This window comes from Pecten maximus, chromosome 12, assembly GCF_902652985.1.
Source record: "Pecten maximus chromosome 12, xPecMax1.1, whole genome shotgun sequence".
In the NCBI taxonomy this organism is placed as follows: Eukaryota; Metazoa; Mollusca; class Bivalvia; order Pectinida; family Pectinidae; genus Pecten; species Pecten maximus.
In genome coordinates, this window is record NC_047026.1 from 1,625,867 (window position 1) to 1,647,890 (window position 22,024).

Consider the following 22,024-nt stretch of genomic DNA (forward strand, 5'->3'; position numbering starts at 1 on the left):
CCTAAAAAGATGACGGATGTGTATTGTATATATAATATGTATTAAAATAAAGAGTCACTGTATTATAAATTCCTGTTGAGGTGACACAACTATAAATACAGAATAATGGATGATGATCATTATATTTAATGTTACACACTGGAAAATACACACTGGAAAATATTGAATATAATTTATATTTCTGGTATTTAATATTTCAAGTATTTTTGGTATACATATTACTGTGATGTAACTTGTAAGTAGCAAAAATGCTGTTTTTCAATTTTTTGTTTTCGTGGCATTTTATTACGTTGTATGGTTTTAGCTGACATACTTTGTTTGAATATTTAATTCTTCAGTACTTTATAACTGGTGGTTTGTGTTTCAGGTTGAATGATGGCAGCCTGCATGAATCGGGGTCCCCACACGATATGAGGCGTAGCCATGTCTACCCAGGAACCCAAGCCAGAGGCCTTCAACCCTCTCGACATTCTTGCTACAGCAGCTGCTCTCAAACAAGTTGATAAAGGTCAAGGGGATAAAGGTCACGAAGACAAAGGTCAGGGACAGACCATGACTCAGTCGTCACCATCCAACAGTCAGGACAGTGTTACAGATAATAATACTGATGCTAAAACCAGTAGTGATAACAAAAACGGAAATAATGGTGTTCATGTCAGGAAAATCAGAGTGCTGAAAATAACCTCGGACATAGAAAAAATGTTGGACGAACATAATTATGGAAATTCTCGTAAAAATTATGGAAAGCCTTCTAGTTCATGGCCTGAGACAAGTGTTAAGGACAGGAAAGTAATTGTTACCGTGGTGAACGGGACAGGTGATCATACAGTGGTAAAATCTATTGATTCCGTGGGGCCTTCAGGGGATGATGTGAGGGCCTCAGGTGACAGGAAGATGGACAATGAGGGTGACCAGGTGAATCACACAGGTGATACAGGTAGCCCGTCAGAGGCCGGCCAAGATAACGAGGCAGAGGCCAGTAAGATAAGCCGAGTAAGTGGAGACTACTCCGTCAGTACAGAGATCAATGATAGTACAGAGTCTAGCGTAGATAGCACCTCATGTACATGTACTGATAAAACACTGTGTTCATGTGAGAATGTACGCATCAGTGTTGCTCCATGCCTGGGTGGCGATACCTCATGCATGTCGGTGTCTGCATCACCGGAGGGGAAGGAGTGCTCTTGTGATAATAATAAACCTAACAGTGAAAATGCACCTCAAACAGAACAAGAATCCTCCCCAGGTGATGTAACAGACCATCGGTCCAAATGTGACAATAAACAAATAGTACAACCATCTGTAGCTGACTCGGGTGGGTCAAATTGTGATACAGACAGCCATTGTGATGGTTCCTCAGGAGATCTCACATCCTGTCAGCTGGAATCGAACAGCACATCTAGTTCAGTAGTAATGGACGAGTCCTCAAAACAGAAAAGTCACCACATTCGTATGGTTTCTCACACCATGCCCAACTCGGAGACAGATCTCTGTCAACCTCAGACTATGGTGATAAATATCAACCACAACAAGGAGGCTGTCCAATCCGATATTGGTTGTCCAACGTCCAACGCAGCACAGTCGGTAGTTACCAGTTCATTATCTAATTCTAAGGATGTGTGTTTGGAGAGTGATGACAATTGTGTTGGGGAATCTGTATCTGATAAACTTGGTAATCCCTCCAGTATTACAGACACTGGCACAGATAGTACTACCGCAGTACAACCTGCTCAACAGGCTGCGCTGCAACCATCTACCTTTTTGAAACAAAATTGTGCATCAGAACCAGAGACAGTCGCAAGTTACAGCAATAGTGTTGCTCTGGCAGGAGACAATGGTGATTGTGATGTAAATGATGGAAAAGGACCATCAGATATAGGAAGTGACAAACTTGGCTGTAAAAAACCTATAGCTTCTACATCATCAATGGAAAATATAGGCAGTCCAGAGTTTGTTGATATTCCAGAACAATCTTCTGAGAAACTTTTGGACGATGAAATGTTCAAAGAAAGCAGTGACAATAATAGTGCATTTGATGACCCAACTTTTTCAAATTCTAGCAGCAAAATTTTCTTAAAAACTGAACCGTGTTTGGAAAATCATCAAATCAGTTCTTGTTTGAAACCACTTGTACAATCTGGACGTAGTGATGAAACCAGTTCACCAGCTTCGGCAGATCACTGTTACGCTGGATTATCCGAGACAGAGCCGAAACCTGTCAGAAAAAGTATAAGGTTACAGTCCGCGGACAGCCTCGTCAGTGATTTATCTCAAGACAGTGGTTTTGTGGAAGTTTCACCTGGGACTCCGTGTGGGAGTAAAATGTTTCCAAATAGGCTAAGTGACACACCCGTCGACCAGAAAATGGAAACTGGAAGTTCGGACTCAAGTCCGGAAAATTTAGAAATTAGAAATATTAAAAATTTCCTTGTTACGTCCAGCACTGCAGGAATTCTAAGTCAGGATCTTAGTGATGTCAACAAAACACGAGACGCTATCATTGCATTAATGCAACAGTCGTCTTCAGATAGTGAAGTGACAAACTTGCAGCCAGTGACACCTGTAAAGTCAAATAAGGTGTTGGTTCCAAATAAAAATGTGTCTCCGAAAATCGGAAAGTATCGTATTGGAACGTTTGGATCTGTGAGTAATTCAGCAATGGGACTTGAGTCACCCAAGAAAAAGCAGTCAGCACAAGTGTTCACAGCAAAACAGTCGTCAAAGGAATTAGGGAGTTGTACATCTCTATTAGGTAAACTCAATGGATCAGGGAGATCTGTAATGCCATGTATTGTTACTAGTGCAAATAACGGACCGCATGTAACGGTGAAAGATTCAGCTGTTTCCATGGAATCTCCAAACACATGGAAAGGCCATGTGGAGCACGACCATGATTACTGCCTTCCTCCCGAGGCAGAATCCTCCAGCCCTCACCTCATGGCAAAATTGTTGAAGGATACCTCCATGAAGAATGTTTTAAAATGCAGTGGGCGGGAAAAAAGGGCAGAATCTAATGAATCCAGTGGCAGCACTGGTAAACGACCAAGGAGAGTAAGTCTGTCGGGAAGACCAGATTTATCTCGTAATAGCAGTACAGAGTTATCTTCCCCTAACAGTCTGTCAAGCTCTCCTATCGACTTCCCAGTTGTACAACCCCATATGACAGCAAGGCAGAGAGCTAAGGCAGAAAAGGCAGCAGAATATGTCAAAATGGGTAACTCGGACTCAAAATTAAAAATCACAGGGAAATTCCAGGATGATTATATTTACTTTCTTAACACAAAAGTTCGCAGTAGACGAAGGACAAACAGTCAAGATTTGCCTCCACAGTTACCTCCCGATAGGATCGTAGTGCCAACTCCTAAACCGGGTGATATTGTGGTGCCCCATTTAACTGATGCGGACCTAGAGGCTATCAGACTTGGGAAACATGCTTCAATAAAGTCTGCTGCTTCTTCGTCAGGATTAGGAGGTCTATCCGTCTCTGCCTCTCTATCTCAGAGTCTTAAGCATGTACAATCGTCACCGTCCATCATGGTGACGTCCTCCCCCCTCACAGAGACATCAAAGCCAGGTGTGTCGTCCACTGGTCCCATGTCTGACGAAGAAAGCAAGATAATCAACACAATTCTGAGTATGGAAACTGGTGATAATACAAGTACTTCAGCTTCCTCAACTTTGCCTTCCGAAGTAGGAACTGAAGTACCCAGCTTGTCCCTCCCAAATCCGGACACTTTTAACTTCCTACCGGAGCAGATGAACCTGACTCCAGAGCAATATGAGATATTGTATAGTGCTATGGACGAGGTCCAAGGGTTTGAAGACTTGGACTGTGGGCCGCATTCTCCCACATCTCAGTCTGAACTTTCCGAGGACACAACCACTCCCACAGAACCCATGGGACCACAAGGGAAACTAACGGAAATTATGTCGTCTACCACGGAGACACTGCAGGGCACACCGGATACAGCTACTCACTCTGTGTCTAGTGATAGACAGGACGTTCCATCAGAGTTTTCACCTAAAATTGACAGTGTCATCCCATCCACTACACAACCAGGTAAGTTCAGCCAACCGAAGAATGTTTTTCAATACCCTGCCTGCAGGCTGTAGTTTGTTCCATGATCAGTGATCGTTAAGAGAGCAGGAACACAGCATCATCGTTTATCAAGCCATTGTATAAAGACAAAAGTTCTTTATTAGAAACATTTTAAGATTGGAAGATGATACTGAATCCATTGAACGGAAAAAAAGGCATTGCCACTGGTGTTATAAAACAATCGTCTTTTGTAGAATATTGAGAACGGTATAGACTTTCTGTTGGATGAAAGGAACCAGAAAAAAAAAAACAATGTTGAAACATAAATTCCATGTTTATAGACTATTAACCCAAATTAATTCTACAAGCATTTACTATGGACAATTAATCTACTGTGAAAGGCTGTAGGAAGTTTGCCAGTGTTAATGCAGTATCTTTACTAAGTTTACTGGTTCGTGTGTGAATAGTCGCAGTCTGCTAGTGACAGCAGCAGAGAAGATCAATTAAATGTTATATGAAATATATCTAGCCCGGTTTACTGAACATGTCAAGTATAAGGATAATAATTCAATAAGAGCTAGGTAAACTAGGTCAGGTCCGATCAATTCTGATTCAGGTTCTGGAGTCAGAACTTATGTGTCTGGGGGCTATTTTTATCTAGAAACACGTGTAGTGGTCTATCTATACACATGATGGAAATAAAATGCTGGTCATGTGCTAAACAGGCAAGATTAGCCGTGAGCCCAATGTAAGCTCCTTTGGAGTCGAGCAGAATGTAAACAGGTTATACCCATTACTCCCAAGTATTAGCTGTGAGCTTTAGAAAGTACAAAGCATTGTGTTTGGTGAGCCTATAGTACTGTAACAGTTGTCCTCAGATCGCACACATACAGTACACATGTACACATTGTTACATGGTCTGGTGTATATATATACGACAAACAGTTTTGTGACAAAGAGTCAATTGAACAAAGAAATAATCTGTTTTTAACCAAAGCCAGAAACCATGTGTAGGTTTTAAAGGGGTATGATTTGACTGAACATTAACAATGTAATTAGATAGAAACATGCCTTCAGGTAGCCTGTCTCAATTAAAATTGTTTAGGTATCCTGTCTCAATTAAAATCGATCAGGTACCCTGTTTCAATTAAAATCGTTCAGGTCCTCCTGTTTCAATTAAAATCGTTCAGGTCCCCCTGTTTCAATTAAAATCGTTCAGGTCCCCCTGTCTCAATTAAAATCGATCAGGTCCCCCTGTCTCAATTAAAATCGTTCAGGTAGCATATCTCAATTAAAAATGTTCAGGTAGCCTTTCACAATTAAAATCGTTCAGGTACCTTAGCCTGTCTCAATTAAAATCAGTCTGGTACCCTGTCTCAATTAAAATTGTTCAGGTCCCCCTGTCTCAATTAAAATTGTTCAGGTCCCCCTGTCTCAATTAAAATCGATCAGGTACCTTAGCCTGTCTCAATTAAAATAGATCAGGTCCCCTGTCTCAATTAAAATTGATCAGGTACCCGGTCTCAATTACAATCGTTCAGGTAGCATATCTCAATTAAAAATGTTCAGGTAGCCTTTCACAATTAAAATCGTTCAGGTACGTATACCCTGTCTCAATTAAAATTGTTCAGGTCCCCCTGTCTCAATTAAAATCGATCAGGTACCCTGCTTTAATTAAATCAGTCTGTTGATAGCAAGGCCAGTCAAGATTTGACTATTTCAGTCGCAGGGGCAAAATGTCTTGGGGGAGGGGTAAGGGGAGTTTGCCAAGTAATACTTTGGTTAGTAAATTATCATACTAAGCAATCCCCCCTCCCCCCAGAAACATAATGTTATAGACCTTGTGATTTGAATTTCAGGGAAAAATAATTTGTGTTTCACTTATTTCATTAACACAATGTCATTTATCTATCATTAAAATAGAAACCTTAATTCAAAATCAGTTAGGATTATGATTAGAATATCAATCTATGAAGAAAAATATTCATCCATAAAGAACATTGTTGCTTGTAAATTGACCCAAATACAGTACAAGGCCTATCATGACTGGTATAAACTGGAAGTTTGTGGAGAATGGGCACATGCAGCTGTTGGAAATTGATTGTTGTACATGCAGTGGTTTCTAGGTCATGGGTGTTGTCGTTTACTTGGGTATTCCAGATCAATGTCATTTGATTAGCTGTATATATTTACTGGCTATGGGGTTTCAGAAGATTAAAATGAAAATATAAACAAGCCCTGGCAGACTTAGGGTTCATTGGTTAGTAGAAACAAATTAGTCACTTTCTGATAAATAGCACATTGTTTACATATCTATAGGCTGGGCTTTTACAGGCGTTTCTGTTGTGTACTAAATGTTTTTAAAGCTTTTATACACCCACACGATTTTGTCAAACATCTTGGTAACAGTCTTCAGCGAAATATTAAAATACCTTCATGGAATCTTAGACAGTAAAGTAACTAGATTGTATTAACCTCATTTTGACCAGTATCAGAGTATGTAAGCATGCAATTATAGATCTATTTATAGTTTTATACTGTGGATGCCACATGCTTCCATATTATAAATCATTATCACCATTAGTTGAAATAATTTGGCAGCCTATGTGAACCACAGACTTTTGGGGGCTCTGGTTCAAGCTAAGGCCATCCCTTTTTGGGCCAGTAAGCAGTCAAATCTGTAATTGTTTATCATAAGGACAGGGACTTAAATGTGTGAATACTAGTACTGTCATTCAGATTGACCTAATTTTTTCTAAAATATAAGGGAAAAAAATTGGACAATGTCAAGAATGTTTGTTTTAATAGTGTGTACGTATACAGTGTCTGTAGTTTATTGTTCATATATATTCCCAGTCCAGTGTTTATGATGTTTAGTGTTGAACAGAGGTACTAATTGGGATGTCGATTAATGTGAAAAACAAACTGCACATGTCACGTACACCTTACAAGCTTGTAAATCTCGGAAAAATTCCATCGTGAAGTATTGAGCCACAGATCTAGATAGTAGAGGATTTTAATGGGCCAGTGGGTTATAGAACTCATTCTCTTTTTTGTGGATGTGTTAGAGCTATAATAAACTGCATCATTATTTATAAAATCAGTAAAATAAAGAGTTGAATTTTTTGGTTTAAAAACAATTATTATCTTGTTGGGTGCTAATCTTAATTAATTAATAACCAAAACTTCGGTGTAAGTATTAAAAAGGCTGAAAGGAATTGATGACTAAGAACAGCATTGTTGGTTTGTTATTTAAATATTACTGAAACCAAGCCTTTCTTAGTGTATATGGGTGTATTTAATATATACTACGTGGTTGAGGAAGTTGATAATAGGTAGTTGCCTAGAGAGGGATGGGATGTTTGTCTCCTGTTACATATGGTCATGCTAAACTAGATAACAACAGGATTTTTCTAGCTTAGTATATCATTGGGTATACTTGTACACATGCACTATAGATCTATACATGATATGTTGAGGTGACCAAGTCCTTCACTAGATGTTGAGTTGACCGAGTCCTTCACTAGATGTTGAGTTGACCAAGTCTGTCACTAGATGTTGAGGTGACCGAGACCCTCACTAGATGTTGAGGTGACAGAGTCCTTCACTAGATGTTGAGGTGACAGAGTCCTTCACTAGATGTTGAGGTGACAGAGTCCTTCACTAGATGTTGAGTTGACCAAGTCTGTCACTAGATGTTGAGGTGATCGAGTCCGTCACTAGATGTTGAGGTGACAGAGTCATTCACTAGATGTTGAGTTGACAGAGTCCGTCACTAGATGTTGAGGTGACCGAGTCCTTCACTAGATGTTGAGTTGACAGAGTCCTTCACTAGATGTTGAGTTGACCGAGACCCTCACTAGATGTTGAGTTGACAGAGTCCTTCACTAGATGTTGAGTTGACCGAGTCCCTCACTAGATGTTGAGGTGACCGAGTCTGTCACTAGATGTTGAGTTGACCGAGTCCGTCACTAGATGTTGAGTTGACCGAGTCCGTCACTAGATGTTGTGTTGACCGAGTCCTTCACTAGATGTTGAGTTGACCGAGTCCCTCACTAGATGTTGAGTTGACCCGAGTCCCTCATTAGATGTTTTGTTGACAGAGTATGTCACTAGCATAATTTGCCATAAATAGATGCTGAGTTGACCGACCAAGTCCTTCACTTTGCCTAGACTTAATATTTGATTTATAAAATTTCATTATCGTTGCAATTGGTTGTCCTCATCAGTACCAGCGTAATAAATGAGCTCTAATACCCCTAGGAATATGCGTTTATTGCCAAAAGACCTCGATCGTAAAAAAAAAATCGTCATAATTTTCTGGTTATTTAGTTTAGGCAATATCACTTATGTTGACACTAATAAAGTCCAGACTGTTTGAACAAATCTAGAGTTGACCAAGTCCTTCCTACCCCATTGGGTACTATTTATAGTCTTGAAAGATTATGGAGAGTTCAAGTGAGATTTAGACTCCTCAAGAAATAATTTACAAAACAAATTTTGATGTTTTGAACATGATTATGTGTAATTGATAAATAAGATTGTCTGATAAACATTTGGTGTTCATTATAATTGTTAAATAAGATTGTCTGATAAACATTTGGTGTTCATGGTAATTGTTAAATAAGATTGTCTGATAAACATTTGGTGTTCAAGTGTTCATTATAATTGTTAAATAAGATTGTCTGATAAACATTTGGTGTTCATTATAATTGTTAAATAAGATTGTCTGATAACATATTTGGTGTTCATTATAATTGTTAAATAAGATTGTCTGATAACATATTTGGTGTTCATTATAATTGTTAAATAAGATTGTCTGATAAACATTTGGTGTTCATTATAATTGTTAAATAAGATTGTCTGATAAACATTTGGTTCATTATAATTGTTAAATAAGATTGTCTGATAAACATTTGGTGTTCATTATAATTGTTAAATAAGATTGTCTGATAACACATTTGGTGTTCATGGTAATTTGAAAATAGGAAAATAGATCTTTTCAGTAAAAATAGAAATAACTGAAGTGGGTGTTAAAACGTAATACATTACTGCAGGACATGTTACATTGTTTGTCTTTGGCCATCCATCCTTGATAATTGTTTTCGGGCTATAAATCTGAAGTTGCCTTAAATTTCATGCAGGTGGTTTTGAAAAATTATCATATTTTTTTTATGGAGGCGTATACGCCTGCCATATTGCAATCACCTATAGGACGTGTCGCAACATCCCCTCACTTTCATTTCCATTTTGTTTCCTTCCAAAATTCATTTTGCAGTTTCTTTTGATTCACTAATGATAAAATTGAACTATGCAATTGTGCATAATAGCAAGGTGAAAAAATGATATGGATATTGTACAAAAACATGTAATAACTATTTTCAATAACAACAAGAATATTGATTATCACTGAAGTATGTTCTAAAGTTGACTTGGGATGACCTGATATTTTAGTAGCCATTGCAGTTAACTAATTATTGTTGTAAAGGAGAAAATTACACGATAAGGAAACAAAAGAAGAATGATTTTGATTGGCCAAGACAACAAGATCTTTGATAAACATTGTGCTGACAGTCAAAGTAATACTTTGCCTTCCCGACTGATAATCTGAAACGATAGTCTGTAAATGTCTAAATGGTTAGCACTGTTAAAAGCAACACAATATCAACAAATAACTATAAAAGGCTGGGTTTTATATTGCCACAAACAGATGTATATACAGGCCTCAACCTCTCTACATGTGCGTGATGTTCTGCACACTGCATTACAATGGAAGTTAGCCCAACCAAACATTGAACAAACGCCGAAGGGTTTACAATTTTGAGGCAGCATATTTCTTCAGACTTTTATTTAAGATGGGAAATTTAGTCATAACATCAAATTGATATCTCAGTAATGGCCGTGAATAAGAGAATGGCTGATTCAGCAACAAGTGTTTACAGATCGAGGGACACTTATTGTGATTCACTTGGTCCGGTATCTAGATCACTGGTCAAATGATTAAAATGTTTGGAAAGGGGAAGTTTATCTTTTATCATGACTAGCTTTTACCTGAGAGATTATGATTAAATCAGCTACCACACTGCTGAAGAACGAATTAATGCTTTGTGATCTGTGTGTGCAAATATATTTCCCTGTTATTGATGTGTATACAAACTCAATGAAAATGTTTTTTATAAGGAACTAATTGACATCCTTGACCAGCATGTGATTTTTTTAAGAAATTACATTTGAGATAGGTCATAAAACATTAGGAAATAAGCAACTAAAATTGTACATTGAATATCATAAGTCAGCAGAGTGTCAGTACTTTTGTTTCCACAAGTGATGAATATGAATTTTATTTCAATGTCAACTAGTTTGGATCAAAATTTATAACTTTAAATAGACTCTTTTGAAAGGTAAAAACACTATTTGAAGATCTTAACATGCATGGGTCATGATATTTAGCTGTAGGTATGTTTAACTTTTCTTTGAAAGTATGCTTTTATGTTCAGTTGCAAGCCCCAAGGTATTTATATTTGTTGTTAGTCATTTTGAGAAAAAAACAGCTTGACTATCAGGTAACTTGAAGATAATCTTTGATTTTTTAAATCATTCAACAAGTAAACCAGCATTCTACGTGTCAACAAATAAGGATATCCATGTAAGTGCTTCATTTTCAATTGGCCAAAATATTCAATTCATTGCTTATTTAGAAACAAATACAATTTACACCAGTAAACTAGCCTTTATTTATAAATCTGAATTAGTTATTCATTTCCAATTCTGCGATTGTGAATTTCATGACACTTGAGTTTTCATGTTTGCCCTTGGAAGAAGTTTATATCAAGTATCAAGAAATCAGTTCACATGTTTGACTGTCATTTGTTGAATTTCTATTGGAATTAATTCCAACTTGATTAGAATGAGCAATTTTTGTATGGTAATTTGATGATATGTAAATGTTGACCTGACTGACCCCCCATATATTTGATGTATACATATCAAAACTCTGGTGACTGTCAAGACACATGGGCCTCTTGTTTCAAATGTCACCTTTTACATGTTATTGCTATCCATGTCCAAATATATCTGACCAATGCCTCCTTCAGTACTTCCAGTACTTTGATATTGTTTTTTGTTCAAACTTGCCCCCTCCCTCACCCCAAATAAATGCTGTTTGAATGAATTAAAATATTATAGACCATACTTACTATATAAGTGTGACGGTTGACTGCTGATTCAGATTGATGTTTACCTGTTGTCTGTCAGGTTGATGTATAACACACACATGTGATTTATTACTGACGAAACACAGTCGTAATTACTGAATACACAGTGGTCAGACAAGCCAGGCGTGATGTCGTGACTAGATACAGGTAGAAAGTACACCAACATAGTGTAGTCATAATTAAGTGAATACACACTTTTCAGATTACTTGGGTGTTCGTTGACGGAAAAATAATCATTTGCAGATAGATTTTGTGTGCGAAAACCAGTTTTTTTTTTCTGCTCAAAACTTCATGAATTTCATAATCAGGGATTATTTTGGGTTACAAAATGGATGGCTCATTTTCAAGAAAAAGAACTATCTGTAATATAATCTATGGGCCATTTATAGAAATTTTAACGGAATTATCTTAATCAGGTGGGTCTTTCAGGGAAATTGTGGGCCAATGGGCCCCCTCCAAAATGATCCCTGCATAATGCTGTACTGCAATAAAAAAGAGATATAAAATTTTATTGAAGACTGAAAAAATTAAAAACGTGTATTAAGTTAGCACATAATCACTGATATCATATTATAGCCATCACGTACAGATGTAGGTCTGACAGTAAACTTGCCCGTCAGCTGTGCACAAGGGGAGATAAGTAGTGATGTAGACGGTGTATATCAAGTACATTGTATATAGGTATACTAGGTATACGCCAGTCAAAAGGTCACACAAACAATCTACTCTAGTATGCATGCCGTTGGCTATAGCTTTAGACCTTCTGAATATTTATGTCCATTGTGTAGGTTTCATAAAGGCTTTGGGGGTGGCTGGTGGATTCAAATCTATACCGTATGGGGAATTCAGTTGAAAGATTTTCATTTCCAATAGATCTGTTCAAGGGCAAAGCCTTCACAAGTGAAGAATGGAAATTCGAATGATTTGAAGAAGTTGGTGAAATCTTAAAAAGAAAATATGATGTGTTTAAAGGTTTTAGATAAGTTGTGAAGATTTTAGATTTGACTCAGTTGACTTATTTTCCAATAAAGTAGGTAAGATTTGACTTACTGACTTATTTTCCAATGAAGTAGATAAAATTTGACTTACTTGTTTTCAACAAAGTATGTAAAATTTGACTTACTGATTATTTTCCTATGAAGTAGGTAACATTTGACTTATTGACTTATTTTCCAACGAAGCAGTCAAAATTGATTATTTTATAAGGCTTGTTTTGTGATGTCTAATGAAGCCATATGTAAAATATTACAACAGAAGTTCCAGGATTTCGTAATGAGAGAAAAAAAAGAAATATGTGTTGGTATCACAGGGGCAAGTTGTTAAAAGGGACACTTACAATGAGCTGTTAGAAAAAGCCAATAAAAGTACTACATGGTATGAAGATTTATTGAAAAGATTCTGTAAATTACACTTTGTTAATGTTGGTCATTCCGAAATTGACAAATTGTGATTGTAGTAAATTTTCCGCGAATATGTGACCAAGAATGAAAAAGAAAAAGAAAAAAAATCTGATATCACTGCTGTTGCTAATCTGATGACAACCGATCTATTTATAAAGCTAATACAAAACTGAACAGTTTAAGTAAACAGAGACATAATCTCAAGGATGGGTATAATTAAGAGATAATATTATGAGGCTAGTTAGGGCACTGACTGGCTGTCATAGTACATTGGCCTTCTGTGAATCAATCAAGTGCCCTATACATTGTAATGGCAGGCTAGAGAGGGTTTTAAATAGCTGGTGATTAGTCTGTCCTACCCCATTGCCTGACCTGTTCAGCTTTTATAGCAGCTATGATTAGCCCTAACAATGCCTTCCCTATAGCTATACTAGACTAGATTTACCAATAATTGGTCATGGCTGTACGATCCATATATATGTTCAGGCAGGATTAATCACTGACGGAATATAAATCATATCCACATACCAGATAATATGAACACTAAAGTCATGATTAAAATTCCGTCAAATAATCAATTGGGGAAAAAAAATTTGAAGTTAACATAACTTCAAAGATTTTTCAAATTATCAATTGTAAAAAGTCCACAAAGTTTCAAAGTTCCTTCAAATAATCAGTGGTATAATCTTTATCATATTTGAAAGGTGTATGATGTTTCGCTAATAATGTTACAAATAGGGACCTACACGAAAATTCACAGAGACAAGTATTTAGGTAACGAAGTCCTTTGAATTGGAGAGTTGCTGGATAACAATGAAAAGCAGTTTTCTATGTGAACTGAAAGAAACTAGGAAGGTTTCCAGATTCCCACAATTTTTAAACGTAGTTTGATGAAAAAAAAAATTGTATGTTCTTTTAATTTCATGAATGGTTTTTGCCTATAAATGTGTTTTATAGTATTGGCCATGTTGGTGATAGAATGTAAATTTGGCTGTATGTGATACTGTGATACTGGAAGTTGTGAGGGAGATGGTACAGACATATAAACAGGAGTGATAAAGGCTGCTACAATCGATACAGTGGGTACCAGCTAGCCTATATCCTTTGTGGTAACAGGACATTGATTGCCAGCTAGAGGTTGTCTAAAGGCCACCACTTCCGAGAAGGCAAACACACTTTCTCCTTCACTTTCCTAGTCTCTTAATTGTGTAGTCTGTGGGAATATGTTAGGCAGGTTACATTTTGGTCCATTGAATCTAGATCTATTAAGAAAAGTTTGGTAAGGAAAGAAATTCCTACTTGATCATTTATGTATATTGATGTTGTCTTCAAATGTATAATGCCATGGTATTTACATCAGAAGTAAAATACATTTTCTGTTACCTAAAAGCTCATTGCTTAAAGTAACTCTATGATAATGTAAATATTTTTCTCGAGATGTTTTTATTAAAATTGAGAACATGGATTGGAAATTAGAATTGATCAGCAGTTAAAAATATTCACAACCAACAAAATCAATATTCGGTGGCCTCATTGCACTTGTAGAACAGTAAAGCATGGAATTAAGACCAACTCATCAGTATCTTTTAATGGTAGAAAATAAATACATTACAGCATGATAGTTTCTCGTGTTTTCAACCGCTCTTAAAGAACATGTTTATTGCAAGAAAAAAATTTATTTTCCAGAATCCCTGGAGCCAGTTAGTGAAAGCCAACCCAAAGTTGTTCTCCCAAGCCTTGCAAGTGAACCATCGAGTCAGCAGGTTTTAGCGAAATGTGAAGACAAGCCGCTCACGGTGAAGTCACTTTTACAGGCGAACGGAGCTGCTAAGTCTCTCCTTCAGCCAGGCAGTACTGGAGAACAAACTGGACAACAACTTTCAGTTCTGACGCATGGGATTGTGGGTCCAGCAACTACTGTTCAGTCTTTGTTGAAGACAGAACAGCACAAATCTCTCCTAACATCAGACATTCCAGGTCCCAGTACTGTCAGTAGCGTTCAGGACCTTCCGTTTACTTCCCTGGATAAATCTTCAACACAGGACCTCCCTTTTACCTCCCTTGAAAAATCTTCGTTAGATCTCTTTGAAAATGACCTCAAGTTATTTCCGGATTCGACAGTCCCAGACAGCACTAATGTTCCTACTAGCATTCCACCCACAGTGTCCCCGGCACCCCCTCCATCAGACTACAGCGCCCCCTGGATTGTCACTGTTAGTATGTTCTGGAATGATTTACCTGCCATCATGATTGACAATTTACCTTTTGTTCGTTTGGTAGATATTCATAAACAAATCTTGCCAGCGAAAGATACAGGAATTCTGAAAAAGAGGTGCCAGTTACTGGGAATTAATGTAGGCAACTGTTCAGAAATGCAGCGCTACTTTCTTGTCCAGTATGGCAAGGCATTTAATTCAAAAAGTACATTGATTGTGGGGAAGAACGATGCCAAGATGTTGATCGGGTACTATGTTAACCCTGTCCCCAAAACTGTGCGAGGAGAGGAGTCGCTGGTGGGGCGTAGTCTAGAGGAGCATCGTGTGGGGTCGTCAAGGTTCTCCAAGGTCAGAGGAGGAGCCAAGGTCAAGGACCACGTCACAGAACCAAGGTAACTAACACTGCCAGTCAAATTTGTCTGGCATGCTATTTCCTTAGTATCTGGCAATAAGCCCAAGCCTGAAAATAAGCCTACTCATACCTATTGCAGTTAATAAAAACATTCCTAACAAATGCTATATTCTATAATAAGCCAACCTCTTACTTTCAATGTACAAATGCTATGTTCTATAATAAGCCACCTATCAATGTTTTACTGCAGTCTGGGGTTAGTATAGGATAATTTATCAGGTAGAAATGTGTTTACAATCTATACCGGTACAGTACTAATCTATAATTTGTGTAGGTTGAACCTAAGTTCAATCTTTAGAACTTTATCATGGTCTAAGATACACTGAACCATACTTAACAAGCGTGATCTAGTAGACCTGGATGTATAAGTGTCTGGTTAGTCATGTAGTACTAGACTTGTAATAGGACTAGACTAATCGGACTAGGGTTAGTCATGTAGTACTAGACTGATCGGACTAGGGTTAGTCATGTGGTACTAGATCTAGACATATAATAGGACTAGACTGATCAGACTAGGGTTAGTCATGTAGTACTAGACTTATAATAGGACTAGACTGATCGGACTAGGGTTAGTCATGTGGTACTAGACTTATAATAGGACTAGACTGATCGGACTTGGGTAAGTCATGTAGTACTAGACTTACAATAGGACTAGACTGATCGGACTAGGGTTAGTCATGTAGTACTGGACTTATAAGACTAGACTGATCAGACTAGGGTAAGTCATGTAGTACTAGACTTATAATAGGACTAGACTGATCAGACTAGGGCTAGTCATGTAGTACTAGACTTACAATAGGACTAGACTGATCGGACTAGGGTTAGTCATGTAGTACTAGACTTATGATAGGACTAGACTGATGGGACTACGGTTAGTCATGTACTACTAGACTTATAATAGGACTAGACTGATCGGACTAGGGTTAGTCTAGCTGCGATAACGTAGCTCTGGACGACGGACGGATAATTTTTGACAGATGGTCGTCGTCAGAGCTACGATTCCCTCCCATTGCTCGTAATGTAGCAAAACATGCAGTGAACCTCGAAAATGCTACAAATAGCGGATATCGTTTAACTTTGGAGTAATAGTTCGTATAATTAAACATTTCTAATTCAATTTTGCAATGTATTAGCCTACCGTCTAATCTAGAAATCTTTAATTCGCATATTCTGATATCATACTGCTCGGAGTTGTCTCCGTGATCCGCCATGATACTTCTCGAAGAACTCTCGCGAGGATTCTAACCCAAATATGGAACCTGTGATCCATATATGGATGAAGCTACTACGATAAATAAATACATAATCAGAGATATTTAACCACTCTTTTGTAACTCTTGTGAAGAAAGCGAATCTTACTTTGTGTAATTAAATAATTTCAGAATGAATTGACCTTCCTTACCGAGATATATTACTCCGAATCTGTTTTTCTGTTGAAATCTCGCGGGAAACCTCATTAGCATCAATTTATTTTGATTTCCTTATAAGGAAATTGACCTTTACACTTGTATCAAAGATGGCGGTATGTTTGAACTGATATCTCCGTGTGTCTTGCTCGTTTTGGATTTTACCATTTATTGTCAAACATTTGAAGTAATGTGCAGGTTTGTTGCTTGAATATTCATCATAGATACTAGAATCATCAATTTACATGTTTTTTTTTATCCGAGAAAAATTTTACCACTGCTAATACTGCCCGATGTGAATCACATCGGGGCTTGCTACACTATCGGCAATGGGAGGGACTTCATACCCTGCCGGAGAGCAGTGTAGGCAGGGTATGAATATTCGTTCTAGGGTTAGTCATGTAGTACTAGACTTACAATAGGACTAGGGTTAGTCATGTAGTACTAGACTTATAATAGGACTAGACTGATCGGACTACGGTTAGTCATGTAGTACTAGACTTATAGTAGGACTAGACTGATCGGACTAGGGTTAGTCATGTAGTACTAGACTGATCGGACTAGGGCTAGTCATGTAGTACTAGACTTATAATAGGACTAGACTGATCGGACTAGGGTTAGTCATGTAGTACTAGACTTATAATATGACTAGACTGATCGGACTTGTGTTAGAAACTCTAGCCTAAGGTTAGAGGAAAGTACATAACTTGTTGCCCAGGATTATTGACCGTATTAGATTTACTATTTATTACTGATCACTAAAGCTGAAGGGTAGAAGTACCCAGAAATTATTTGTAATCAGGTTTCCTGGATCTCTGCCCTAGGCTAGATTTTCTCACCTGGTACACGCATCACTTTAACATTCTCACTGACATTTAATACATGTGATAAAGTCTAGCGAACATTTTGATTTACTGTTACTTAGATTTTGTTGGCTGCATCTAAAATAAAAAATAATGTCAGAATCATCAGAGATTTGGGAAAAATGACCAGTATATGTAGTTTTGACATTGTAAGTGATTCTTGTTGGGACAATGTGATTTCAGTAACTAAGAGTGCTCGAAAGCTAGTGCCATATGGCTGGTCATAAACTAGGTCAAGTTTAGGCGAAATGTTTCCTATTGGTTTACATGTCACAGATTGTGGGGCTACCGTAGGTGACTCTAGATTTAAGTACAGACATATTGTGTTGTGTGTTACTACAGAGATAATCTTTATTTGGGAGAATAAAGGTTACTGGTACTTGCATTGGTTGGACGTGAATAGAATATATGAAGAAATCATGAGGGTTTAGATTGTGTTAAGTTTTCTTGAACATCACTGTAGGAAGTGTATAGAATTATTATCTAAATTCTAATATTGATACTTAGTAGTAATTGGTTGATAATGGATTCATTATTGAATTAAGACATGCTTGGGTTCAGTCCTTTATCTCTTTGTGTAAGTTTAACAAGGTAATCATAGATATATCTCTTATCAGATTTCTTATAAAAAATATTATAATCAGAAGATAAAATCCTGGTAAAAAACTCCCAGGAAGTATGACTGGAAGAAATTTCTAGTTTTGATTCATTTAGTACGTAATTTCAGATAAAAAAATTGTTTTTCCTTAAATACCTGTGAGACTTAATAACAGTATATGATACACCATCCTGTGTCTTTTTGTATCCACACTGACGCTTTCTAGTACCGACTCGTGGCTATGATACAAATAGATTGGCATGAAATCCTTAGGTTGTCAGATCGTATAGTAATAAACTGTGTATAAATTAAATCAACAAGAAATTGATATTCATTCAAACAGGATGTTGCAATTTCCTGTACTAAAAAAGGCTGTCATGTACGGATTCCTGCTATAGCTTGGTAAAGTGGGTCATGTCTAGTCACTTGTAAATTATAGGCATAAAATTGGCACGCATGACATGGCCAACTCTTTAATAGAACTAACATGGGGAAAAAAAGTAAATAAAAAAATTTCTATGGAATGTCGTAACATATTGTTCAGTGCTGTTTAACAATTTTGAAAAATTATTTTTGACTCGAGTGGTTTTCTATAGATTTAAGTTTTTCAGGGATCTTTGAAAGTTTGTGTTTTCTCCTTCAAATGTTGCAAATTACGCCAGAGCTTATTACTGAAGAATTACGATATTCAAACATATGTTACAAAATTTTTGACATTTTGTTTGTATAGGCACCTGTTCTATATCGATTACAGGAAATGTATAGATTGTGTAAGGCTATGTTTGTGATAGCTAAATTTAATTTGTCACATGTACACTGATGTAGTAGCTATTTGATGGCAGAACTTGCTGACTTAGGGATTCATGTCTAGTCCTGTGTACTGGCCTTAGTATCAGAGGTCTACAATATAAATGATTTGTGGCTTGTGTGGTGTTCTTGTGACAGATTGTCTCCAGTCAGTCAGACTGAAGGATCGGTATGAATATTCATGAATCTGTCTCCATATATTGTGTATCACTATATTGGTCATGCTGTTTACGAAGTTTCATTTTACTGTTCAATGATATGTTATATAAATATATCTATATATGTTATATATTGATATTGATTAGAAAACAACCCTTGAGAAATAAATAAAAACTGATCTAATACATCACAAAATAGAATCAGATTCACCATGTACATCTTCCAAATCAATATAAAGATTTTTTTTCTTTTCTGTAGTGCTTGCATGAATTTTTAGAATTTTGAGGTCTATGCATTTAACTAGAATTTACAGTTGATAAAGACAATGATATAAAACTAATATGAAACCATGTTTGTAAAATCTTACCCAGTCGAAGTCAGCAGAAATTTTGGCAGTAGATATGTTATTAAACAGAAAATCTGTTTAAGGATCAACACCTTTTAGAAAACATATGTTAAGTTAAACTTGTTACAATGTTGATTTTATTTCTAAATTTTACTGTGATTTTTATGATTACAGGGTGCTTGAAGTGTCGACAGTGCCATCTGTCCCATCACAACCTGATGAGATCCCTATACGGCCTTTACCCCTTCAGGATGTTACAGTCACCAGGACTGCGGTTTCTGCCTTGTCAACTCCAACAGCGGATTCTGTGTCGCAGTCAACATCCCAGCCAGGACGCGTATCACATAGAACAAGACATAAGAAAATAAATTTCCTTGAAATGTTGAAAGGGGACGCCAATAACAACACTAGTTTGGTGGATAATGTTTCACCCCAGGGCCCAGTGCCGGTTATAGAGGAAAGCGTGTGTGAGGGTAGTTCACCCAGCATTGTCACGCCAGCAGACGACAGTATATCGAAGGAAAAGTTAGTGAAAAGAAATGTTCATGTGAAAAATGTGAGGATATCGTCTAATAAGATGAAGAATAAGATAACCGTCAACAGAGATAGAGTCAAGGTAAAAAAGGGCAAGGAACAAGTACCCGAGGAACAGAGCATGGGAGAGAGTGAATGTGAAAATCGTGTAGAGGAGGAGGAAGAGGAAGTAGTCGAAGAAGTCAATGATAAACTCCCGTTCTTCATTGGCAAACGAGGAGCTAAGAATAACGATCGTGAGCAGATGGCAAAAAAATTAAAAATCATGAAAAGTCGAAAGCCTGGGGCGTTAAAAGTGAAATGGAAGATATTTGGCAAATCAAATAGTGCGAAAAGAGTTATGTTCAATAAAGGTAGTAATAACAACAAAGCTGACTCGCGCGCAGAAATTCTTGCTGTTATTCATAAGGACATGGTGCCCAGAAATGGACACAAGCATAGAATGCAGGCAGGAAATGTGTTTCTGGACCAGTATAATAGAAAGGACTCGACCTGCATTAGATGCTGCACTTGTAAAAAACTGCTGTCTGTTGACATGTTTCTTATACATCTACACGAAATTGGGGGCAGTGGTAAACTGTTGTCGGTCAGTCAACCCCAGGTGATATCTCTCCGCGACTCCTACCCGTCGGAAACACAGAAAAGACTTTGGGAAAATTTCCAAAAACGACGTAGATTACATAGTAACAATAGTGATCGGTCTAAAAACAATGTTGTGGAAAATGTAGAAAAGGCACCCGAGGAAGTATTACCTGTGTCAAGTAAAAGGGTAGAACAAAGGAAAAAAGTGGTTAACGAGAGACTAACAAACCCAGCAAAGGTCCCTCTACGGCACGCGAGTGTGCCGGCCATTCAGGCTCCTGTGACACTTACAAACGGCAATGTCAGAATTAGTGCTAGAAAACGGAAACAAAAGCAGCTATATCCTATTGAAAACTACAGCTTTTCTCGCAAAGGGCACCAGAAAAACATTCAGATAGATTCTGATGGGGATGAGCCTCTCTCTCCGAACGGACTCGAGGTGAATGTCGAGGAGGTTGGCTCCCCCACCAAGGTCATGAGACTGTTACCAACGGTATTGGACGGTAGTTCTAGTGTTGGTGTTGAGAGGGTCGTACCCGAGGTTGGCCAAGGGAGTGTTCTTACCTTGGCCAATGGACCAGAAGTGATAAGTTTTACAGCCCTTCAGGAGGATGAGGCGATGGACATGGATTAGATTGTTTTTTATAGTCTTCTAATTAAGCTGTTTTCACATTCAGTTATATGTTAGTTTAAATTGACGTCACTTGATGAGGCTGGTGTTTGTTTCTAATTCCTTGTGTATGTTGAACCAAGTATATATCTGTTTTTCTGAAACTCATCATGTAGCCTGTAGAAATCGGTAATGTGGTTTACACGGTGCGGCATGTATTATGTAAACTGGAACATGTACACCCATTAGATCAATGCAATATTTTCAAATCAAGATTAAAATAACGTTGGATGTTCAGTTGGTTTTCTAGAAATCAAATTATGGATTAATGTAATCATTGGAAATTTTTAAAGTTTTTTTTTTTTTTTTTTTTTTTCGTGTTTGGAGTTAAATTTATTGATGCATGTTTTTACAACCTTGTTTCTGTTCTAACTTTGTCATATTGATATTGTAAAACCAGTATGACAGCTATTGATAGAATCGTCAATACATAAAACGTTCAATGTTTCCTTTCAATATAGGCTTTTGTGGCATATTGGTACGTGTGCATAACACTGTATATTATGCAGAAAAGTGGTCCAATGTATAGATGAAGAAAAGAAACATGAATTAAATTTATCCCAGCAAATAACTACTTCTCTTGTGTGGTTTGTTTTTATGCAGCAGACACCAATAACTGCATGTCAGCCCCTCTGTGTGTTACATATACAAGCCAGTTAGAATAGATTCGGATTTTCGACAGTGAAGATTGTTACACAGTCATTCCTTTCTTTAGAACCGCAGAACATGTCAATCTTTAATGTAATTTACACCTATATGTGAACTAGCTGTTTGTACA

General features: G+C 37.3%; 1 protein-coding gene across 1 annotated transcript in view; it reads left to right on the forward strand.

Moving 5' to 3' along the window:
• Positions 1–21,818, forward strand: part of LOC117339256 (mucin-17-like) — a 39,198-nt gene extending 17,380 nt beyond the window's left edge. Inside the window, exons 2-4 of the mRNA XM_033900737.1 lie at positions 368–4,060; positions 14,340–15,261; positions 19,635–21,818. Coding sequence (XP_033756628.1) covers positions 424–4,060; positions 14,340–15,261; positions 19,635–21,210 — 6,135 coding nt within the window. The 5' untranslated portion in view covers positions 368–423 and the 3' untranslated portion in view covers positions 21,211–21,818. The remainder of the gene's footprint in view (positions 1–367; positions 4,061–14,339; positions 15,262–19,634) is intronic.
• The last annotated feature ends 206 nt before the right edge of the window (positions 21,819–22,024 follow it).